The sequence below is a fragment of the Colobus angolensis genome, unplaced genomic scaffold (assembly GCF_000951035.1).
Source record: "Colobus angolensis palliatus isolate OR3802 unplaced genomic scaffold, Cang.pa_1.0 Scaffold275, whole genome shotgun sequence".
Classification (NCBI taxonomy): Eukaryota; Metazoa; Chordata; class Mammalia; order Primates; family Cercopithecidae; genus Colobus; species Colobus angolensis.
In genome coordinates, this window is record NW_012115988.1 from 3,473,357 (window position 1) to 3,483,048 (window position 9,692).

At 42.2% G+C, this 9,692-nt stretch overlaps 1 protein-coding gene across 1 annotated transcript in view; it reads left to right on the plus strand.

The window, feature by feature from the left end:
* The window catches only part of LAMB1 (laminin, beta 1), an 88,765-nt gene that overhangs the window by 19,191 nt on the left and 59,882 nt on the right, over positions 1–9,692 (plus strand). The window contains exons 8-12 of the mRNA XM_011948192.1: positions 3,519–3,721; positions 6,364–6,484; positions 8,646–8,834; positions 9,106–9,285; positions 9,421–9,533. Of these exons, the coding sequence (XP_011803582.1) occupies positions 3,519–3,721; positions 6,364–6,484; positions 8,646–8,834; positions 9,106–9,285; positions 9,421–9,533 (806 nt within the window). The remainder of the gene's footprint in view (positions 1–3,518; positions 3,722–6,363; positions 6,485–8,645; positions 8,835–9,105; positions 9,286–9,420; positions 9,534–9,692) is intronic.

The following is a 9,692-nucleotide window of genomic DNA, read 5'->3' on the forward strand; positions in this document are numbered from 1 at the left end:
TCGCACCACTGCACTCCAGCCTGGGTGACAGAGCAAGACTCTGTCTCAAAAAACAAAAAAATGAGACGTGGAAGTTGCACATGTCACTTCTGCTCACATCTCATTGGCCAGAATTAAGTCACATGACTGTGTTGCAGGAGAAACTGGGAAACATCTCTAGGTGGTCATGTGCTCTACTAACACTCTTGGCGAGGGCTGTTCCTGTCAAAGGAAGAAGGGAAGAAAGAATACTGAAGATAAATCAGAAGTCTGTGCCATATTAAGTATACTCAATAAAATAAGGGTTGCGTTTCCATTTAATAGAAGAGTAAGCTGAAGCTTATAGAGTTGGATATTATTACATAAGGTGATATGGCTATTAAATGGCAGTCAGATCTTGAATCCATATGTTACGGTGCTCAGTTTAGAGCTCTTTACCACATTCAACAACTGCTCTTATTACACAATTACATTTTAATCTTCTTGGGAGGCATGTATGGTAATTAAAAGAATGGGCTCACCGGGTGCGGTGGTTCACGCCTGCAATCCCAGCACTTTGGGAGGTCTAGGCAGGCGGATCATGAGGTCAGGAGTTTGAGACTAGCCTGACCAACATGGTGAAACCCCGTCTCTACTAAAAACAGATAAGTTAGCTGGGCGTGGTGGTGCACACCTGTCACTTGAACCCGGGAGGCGGAGCTTGCAGTGAGCCGAGATCACGCCATTGCACTCCAGCCTGGGTGACAGAGCGAGACTCTGTCTCAAAAAAAAAAAAAAAAAAAAAAAGAATGGGCTTTGGAGTCACAAACTCCTGGATTTAAATGTGTTCATAAATCATAAATGTGTTCAGTAAATCAAAGCTGTTGCTACAGTTATTGCTGTTGATGTTGCTGTCGCCATCGGCTGTGGTTTGGGTTTTGCACAGGACTAGTCCCAAATGTTGGAATGAAAGGTGAGACTGCCTCTCCTGCTACTAAGGTGCAACCAGTTGAGTAGAGGCGGGGCTGATTCTTGCTGATCTCTCCCAGCTGCACAAGGCCCTATTTTTAACCAAGGCCCCAAGGAACTTCCAAACTTGAAGCATGGAAGAGTAGAGTGGAAGAAGTCCAGGGAATATTGCCAGAAAAATGCTGCTTCCCCGTTGAAATTAATTTTACATGTGACCCAGGCTGTCTCTGGTCTGTAATTTACTCATTCATTCTGTTGTAAAACAAATATTTAATAGATGTGTCCAGCTCTGCACCAATTTCTGAGTGAGCCATGAGGGCTTTCCTCCATGTCTCAAAATGCGGTTGTGAAAAATGTCCACATGGGCTCTGGGACAGATACCCCCTAAGTCCCTAAAAGGACTCAACCATCTGCCCCCTGTAAGGTGAAATTTGTGGGACTTGGGGAATGTGTTGTCTTTATTATTTTGATTCTTTTGTCTTTTGTTGTTAAATGGCATCGGAGAATCTTTTTCTATGTTATGGAAGCATGCATGTTAGCTGATCATGCTTTTGATTTAATTTGTAATCAAAGGAGCAATATCTCTTTAGTTGTGTATTGTTGAGACCTCTGAGACTCACTTCAAAAGTGATTTGCCTCTTAGAATAGCAGTCAAGATGAGGCTCGCTTGTTAAATATGGCAGGAGAGAGTTGGGGAGCGTATTTGCTCTACTGAGGGTTTCCACAAAGGTCAGTTCAAGGGTTTCTAAATACTCCAGCTGCTCTTCAAGTTTGTTGTTTGGCCTCTTGTCAATAGGCGCTTGTGCTCATTTTGTGCAGGAGGATTTGTGCAGGAGAAAGTGTTGGCGTTCATAACTGCCATTCAGTTGGGGAGTACCACGGTTTCTCTGTTTAGTTTTTGAGTTTACAAAGAACCTAAGTTTAACATATGGACTTTCCCTTTCTACCCGCAGCCATTTCTGTAGCTTCATTGTAAGCTATGCATATATTAAAAGCATTTGAAATTGTATTTGGGCTTTGAAAGTATCTGATGTACTGGGCCACTACCATGTTGTCTTATGTTGTAAATTATAAGAATGCATAGACATAACTGACAGTAAAGAGCCATTTCAGGCTACAGAGCTTGAGAGTGCAGACAGATGAATCAACCTCTGGGGATCCAGTTCAGCATGAAGAACTTAGTAACTCATGAAAACCTTGTGGAGAAGGTTGAACGGCTCTTGGTTTGTCTAGTTACTATAGAATGTAGTTGGTAGCCCAGCGTTTATAATAAGCGTAAGTCTGCAGACCTAGGAAGAAGAGGGAAAGATAAAATTGATTTACAAGTAACTTGTATTTGAGAAAAAATAATTTGCCCCACATCCTAATACTAAGCTTCTTTATGCTTATGTCACTATATAATATTGAAAAATGTGGAAATGCTTTGTAAAACTGGGACAAAAAAAGTTGTGGACCAACATGTTGCTTAAAAACTTGAAATATTCTCTCCTTGGGTTATAGTTATTCTATAGCAGTAACACTATTTTGGTAACTTGAATGTCATTTAAGTGGTGGGAAATTTCAAATAGTATTTTCCCTTCCAAAAATAGAAACAAAAATATTTCTAACTATCTTATAATAACAATGAGAATTGGAGTGCTTTGATAAATCTTTTCCCACTTGAATGGAATTTTCTGATGTTGAAACTGACACTAATTGCTGTGGGAAGCGGAGGGCATTGTGCTACTTCAAATTATTGTCTGCCCGCAGGTTCCAGCAGTCATGCAGCTGCATTCTTACAGTTTATCCACTTTCACACTTCTTCCTGAACAGTTGTTCTACAAACAGACCCATCACAAAATAGATACTCTTTTTTGTTGTTGTTCAGGCAATTCTCCTGCCTCAACCTCCAGAGTAACTGGGATTACAGATTACAATTAGCCACCATACCTGGCTAATTTTTTTTTTCTTTTCTTTTTTTTGGAGACAGAGTTTTGCTCTTGTTGCCCGGGCTGGAGTGCAATGGCACGATCTCGGCTCGGCTCACTGCAACCTCCGCCTCCCAGGTTCAAGCCTCAGTCTCCCTAGTAGCTGGAATTTCAGGCAGATGCCATGATGCCCAGCTAATTTTTTATTTTTAGTAGAGATGGGGTTTCACCATGTTGGTCAAGGTTGGTTTTGAACTTCTGACCTCAGGTGATCCGCCCACCTTGGCCTCCCAAAATACTGGGATTACAGGTGTGAGCCACCATGCCCGGCCTAATTTTTGTATTTTTGTGGAGATGGGGTTTTGCCACATTGGCCAGGCTGGTCTCGAACTCCTGACCTCAAGTGATCCACCCACCTTGGCTTCCCAAAGTGCTGTGATTACAGGTGTGAGCCACCATTCCCGGCCGACATTCTTATAAAATAGATGAGAGGGCAGCAAGCTTTCCTCTTTCTAGTCATGTTATGTTAGGCTTCATTATTGGAGTCATCTAGATAATGTAAGATGGGAAACTTAAGCTATTTTCGTGTATCATGCCTTTCTCTAAAAAGAAATGATGCAAAAAAAAAAAAAAAAAAACTTCTTGCTTGTCTGATCAGACTTTTCATCTTCTTGATGACCTTAGATTTATTAAAAATTACCAACTTGAGAATCAAGTTTGTGAAACTGCATACTTTGGGAGATAACCTTCTGGATTCCAGAATGGAAATCAGAGAAAAGTATTATTATGCAGTTTATGATATGGTGGTTCGAGGAAATTGCTTCTGCTATGGTCATGCCAGCGAATGTGCCCCTGTGGATGGATTCAATGAAGAAGTGGAAGGAATGGTAAGTAAGCCCTCTGTGCACCTTTCTCCTTTATATGGCTGGTTCTAAAATGCAAAGTCAAGCTAGTCTTACCTTAAGCCTTTTACATTTTCCGGGGGTTTTACTTTTACAGAGTTACAGTTAGCCCTTTGCACCATACAGGTAGTTGATTGTTGATTTTCTCTTTGAAGAGTTTCTTGGACACGGAGAATGTACAGACTACTCATTTCATAGACGATGAATTTTTGGAATTTGTTGCTTCAGGCTATTGCTAAAGTAGATATTTTAGTCAATAAGGATTAAAAAGTGGTCTAAATAACAATTGAGTCTGCCTTTACATTAGGGAAGATTAAAAACCGCAATTATGCTAGAAGGCATAAATTGATCTCAACCCAAAGAAACAGATTTTTTTTTTTTTTTTTTTTGAGACAGTCTTGTTCTGTTGCCCAGACTGGAATGCAGTGGTGCAATTTTGGCTCACTGCAACTTCCACCTCCTGGGTTCAAGCAATTCTCGTGCCTCAGCCTCCCAAGTACCTGGAATTACAGGCCCACACTACCACGCTTGGCTAATTTTTGTGTTTTTAGTAGAGATGGGGTTTCACCATGTTGGCTAGGCTGATCTCGAACTCCTGACCTCAAGTGATCTGCACACCTCAGCCTCCCAAAGTTCTGGGATTATAGGCGTCAGCCACCGCACTGGGCCAAAACTGGAAATTTGTTTTTCTTTTTCTTTTTTTTTTTTTTTTTTTTGAGATGGCGTTTTGCTCTTGTTGCCTAGGCTGGAGTGCAATGGTGCAATCTCACCCGCAACCTCCGCCTCCTGGGTTCAAGCAATTCTCCTGCCTCAGCTTCCCAAGTAGCTGGGATTACAGGCATGCGCCACCATGCCTGGCTAATTTTGTATTTTTAGTAGAGACAGGGCTTCTCCGTGTTGGTCAGGCTGGTCTCAAACTCCCGACCTCAGGTGATCCACCCGCCTCGGCCTCCCAGAGTGCTGGGATTACAGACGTGAGCCAATGTGCCCTGCCTACAGCTGGAAAATTTTAACCCACACCCATGGGATATCATTTTAGGGATCAAATGGAGTTGGTTTCTTTCTCCCTTTTCCTCTTAATTCCATTCTCTTCCCACTTTTATGCCACGTTTGCAACTTACGTACATTTTGAAATTTGGGATTCGGGTGATTTGCCCAATGGATAGATGTGTTTAAAGTATTCTACTGGTATCTCGAAGAATTCTTATAGACCTAGAGGATTTTAAAGCCAGATGGGACTTATGAGATCACCTGCACCAACTATTGGTGATAGAGGAGCCCAAGGATTAAGTAATTTACTAGACAGCCCTAAGTAAATGAGCAGCAGGTGGGAGCTCAAGCCTCTCCTCACTCTGCCCCAGGGTTCCTTTCACTAAGCTGTGGCCTCCCCGCATGAAGGCTATGCTTACCTGCTGTTGCCTTTTCAAAGATTGTTAGTCCTTTTCAGAGAAGGTACAGGATTGAGTGTATTCAGCCCTTTAAAAACTTCTGCCTTCCCTTTACTCCAGTTAGAACTTTTGTTGCATAACAAAAGTTGAATTTTTGACAGAGCCTGAAGGGGAGGGAGGTATTTCTCTAATCTTATTGGTCTATCTTTCAGAGACTGCTAGGTAGATTATACTCCCTTTACAGCATAACAAATCAGCTGTGTAGCTAATGTCCTGTTACTGTCATGGGTCTCACAGCATGTGCTGTTGATTCAGACACAGTAGGGTCTTATGGTATGTGCTTTGGAACTGGTTTTCAGTTTATGTAAAACCACCTGGTAATAACAGGACTTTAGTCTTCTGCTAACTGCATTCCCACCAAGGTGGGTCCAGGAGGGACCTGTCTGTCCTGTTTCTGAATTCCATTTTGTAGAAACTCTCGTGAAGGTGAGATGCCCATATACATGCATATTTAGTGAACCAAAAAGCCATAATTCATTTATCATTTATATGCCTCAAGGGTGGTAAGTATGCCTTACAGTGACACAGGCAAAATCGTATATCATGGGCCCTTCATCAAGCAAATTAATATATTTATTTTTCAAGATCTTATATTTCCTTACATAAAAGGAAAAAATAAATATGTGTGATAAATGACTATTTTTTAAAATTTTACTGTCATTCAAAGAAAAATTTAAGTGCTATGCCTGAAGTAAAAGAAACTAAAATAAGCTAGCTAACAAAAACCTTTTAAAGTAAATGGTTATTTGGCTTATTGGTAAATTGTGCAGTAATATAAATTGGTTTCCAGGTAGTATGTAGGCATTTAGTTCTACATTATAACTTTTGTAGATTTCTATGACAATAGGTTTGTTTTTAAAAACCTCTTAAGTAACTAGTTTTGTTGTTTTTTTTTTTTTGATCTTAAGTAACTAATTTTGTTCATCTGGGTTCTTTTCATAGATAATAAAATATTTCTTGTGCATCCACTATGTAATAGGAACATTCTAGAAATGGGGCATGTAGCCATCAACAAGACAGACAACTCACTGCAGGGAGGGAGAAAATAAAAACAACCCTTCTCTGTGGTGAGCTAGAGATTAGTATGAAAAAGGGTTTTAAACTTTCAATTGATTATGGAGAAATGTGGCTATTCATACATCTCTTCCTTTGCTCTCTCCTGTTTTTATAACTTTCAAGGTTCATGGACACTGCATGTGCAGGCATAACACTAAGGGCTTAAATTGTGAACTCTGCATGGATTTCTACCACGATTTACCTTGGAGACCTGCTGAAGGCCGAAACAGCAACGCCTGTAAAAGTAAGTCTCTGATGAAGGAACATTTTTTTTTCTTTTTTTTTTTTTTCTTTAAGATGGAGTCTCTCTCTCTCGCCCTGGCTGGAGTGCAGTGGCGCTATCTCCGCTCACTGCAAGCTCCCCCTTCCGGGTTCATGCCATTTTCCTGCCTCAGCCTCCCAAGTAGCTAGGACTATAGGTGTGAAGGGACATTTTAAATCTATTCAGGCTCTAGTATCCATTTCCTAATTAAAGGTACTGTAACAGTATACTGTTTTGCAGAGGGAAGAAAAGTTACTGTCTTTTTTCCAGCTTCACCCTGATACTCCTAGACAACCAACAATATTCATTCAGTTAAATTAATTAATATTTACTGAGCAACCCCTACATGTTTGACACTGACCTGAGTAGTTTGGCAGCTACAGTAGAAAACTAAGGTGCTGTCCTTGACATTGTACCTGGTTTTTTTGTTTTTGTTTTTTTTCATTTGTTTGTTTGTTTGTTTTTGTTGCCTGGGCTGGAGTGCAGTGGCACGGTCGGCTCACTGCAACCTCTGCCTCCTGGGTTCAAACGATTCTTCTGGAGGAGCTGAGATTACAGGCGCATGCCACCATGCCCTGCTAATATTTTTTGTATTTTTAATAGAGAAAGGGTTTCATCATGTTGGTCAGGCCGGTCTTGAACTCCTGACCTCAAATGATCCACCCACCTCGGCCTCCCAAAATGCTGGGATTACAAGTGTGAGCCACCACGCCAGGACTTCATTTGTACCTGTTTTTGAGGCAAGATGACCACGAGAGAAAATGAAAGAAAAATATGGCATGGTAGCTGATGAAGGTCTAAGAGATATGGAGTAGTGTTTTCAACCCTGTTTCTGTGCCAGCCCAGCTGCGACCTCTGGCATACCTCCCTCTATCCATCTCAGGGGTTTTATCTGGGTGGAGGTGTAGCCAGCAACACCACTGCCCCTCCCCACTCCACACACAGTGATTCTGATACATGTCCTCCCCTTGAAGAGCAGCTCTGCCTTTGCACCCACTGAGAAGGACTATTTGAGAAGTTCAGTAACCAGTGAGAGCTGGAGTGGTCAAGGCTTTGTTTGTAGGTAAAACCCAGATGGCCCTTGATGGATACTTAACTTGGGGAAGGAAGAAAGAAAGGAAGGAAGGAAGGAAGGAAGGAAGAGAGGAGAGGAGGGGAGGGAGAGAGGGGAGGGGAGGAAGGAGAGGAAAGAAAAGGAAAAGAGAAGAAGGCAGGTGGGAGGGAGTTCAGGTAAGAACAACAACATGAAGCACAAGGTCGCAAGGACGTTCTTGAAACCATCACAGAGTCCATGCTGGGAAGGATTACTGCAAGGTTTAGTTCAGCCAGTGTATTGAGAGCAGTACTCTGTTGGGTACCAAGGATGTGAGTAGATAAGACACAGTCCCTCTTCTGCAGGCTGTTGTGTTGCAGGGGGAGATAGGCAAGGTGGGAGGCTGGAGTGCAGAGCCCCAGGAGGGCCAGGCTGAGTCAAGCTTCCCTGTGCAAAGACAAGAATGAGATTGTTAAACCTGAAAGCAAGATGATTAAAGCTGGGTGGTGCCAAGATGACTCCCGAATGGGCTCACAGAGGGAAGCGCTGCACCCAGGGAGGCCAGCTAGCTGGCTGTTAAACAGACCTTCCTTCTTGCCATGTTCTGGCCTGGTGTGGTGGTGGGAATATGGGAATATGGAGGAGGGACTCCATCCTCAGGCCTCATGGTCCTCGAAGCAGGGAGCCCGTGGATAGGCTTTCCTAGCAGCATATCATCTGGAAGGTCCCTTGCTGCAGTGTCCTTCCATCCAGCCCCACCCGGAGCGGACCAGAATGCGCCCTCAGTGGGACGGCAGCCCTACTCTGTCATATGCTTCCAAAGGGACTTTCCCTTAGAGGTTTACATTTTTTATAGCCCATTCTCTTCCACAGAGGTCAGATAACTGTTTATTTTATAAAGCTCACATTTTTGAGGTTTCTCATCTACTTTAGGGTTTAAACAGTGTCATCGGTGGATGCGTCCTTTTTCCCCAGGAGTCCTGCTTGTTGACTGCTATTTTGTCTGAACTTAGTCCCTGGTTTCCTAAATGATCTTCCTTCCTGCTACCCCCATCCTCCGTTGGTCCATAGATTTAAAAGGCTTTTCTTGACGTTGCTCTTGTCACGCAGAATGTAACTGCAATGAACATTCCAGCTCATGTCACTTTGACATGGCTGTTTACCTGGCCACGGGAAACGTCAGCGGAGGCGTGTGTGATGACTGTCAGCACAACACGATGGGGCGCAACTGTGAGCAGTGCAAGCCGTTTTACTACCAGCACCCAGAGAGGGACATCCGAGATCCTAATTTCTGTGAACGTATGTTGGGAAATGTCACTATGTGGGACCTACTTCAGATTGCCTTCCAAATTGAATAGTCTGTAGTCTCAGAGCTCACAGTATGAGCAGCAAAACCAGCATTGTTATTGTAGTTGTAGTCGAAGATGCTGGGAGTGGAATTTACTTGGTAGTTGTGCTGCTTTTAGTCAACTTTTGTGAGGTTTTGAGGTTTGAGGGGAATATATGTATTTATACAAAGATACATTGAGTTTCCTTCTGATTTTAACCTGGTGCTTTGCATTCTTCTCAGGATGTACATGTGACCCAGCTGGCTCTCAAAATGAGGGAATTTGTGACAGCTATACTGATTTTTCTACTGGTCTCATTGCTGGCCAGTGTCGGTGTAAATTACATGTGGAAGGAGAACATTGTGATGTTTGCAAAGAAGGCTTCTATGATTTAAGTGGTGAAGATCCATTTGGTTGTAAATGTAAGTCTCTTTGCTAAAAAGTTTGGGAGTTTTCTTGTCTTTGGGATTCCCATTTTACTTTGTAATTCTAAAGCCAGATTATTATTTGAAACTCACATGGTCTGTGTTTCTCCACTTCATTTTGTTTTAATACAGCTTGTGCTTGTAATCCTCTGGGAACGATTCCTGGAGGGAATCCTTGTGATTCCGAGACAGGTCACTGCTACTGCAAGCGTCTGGTGACAGGACAGCATTGTGACCAGTGCCTGGTAAGTAAATCCTCATTAATGGGATGAGTAGTTTGTGAGAATGACATGTTTTATTTTTTATTTTTATTTTTACTTTTATTTTTATTTTTATTTATTATTTATTTTTTTATTATACTTTAAGTTCTAGGGTACATGTGCATAACGTGCAGGTTTGTTACA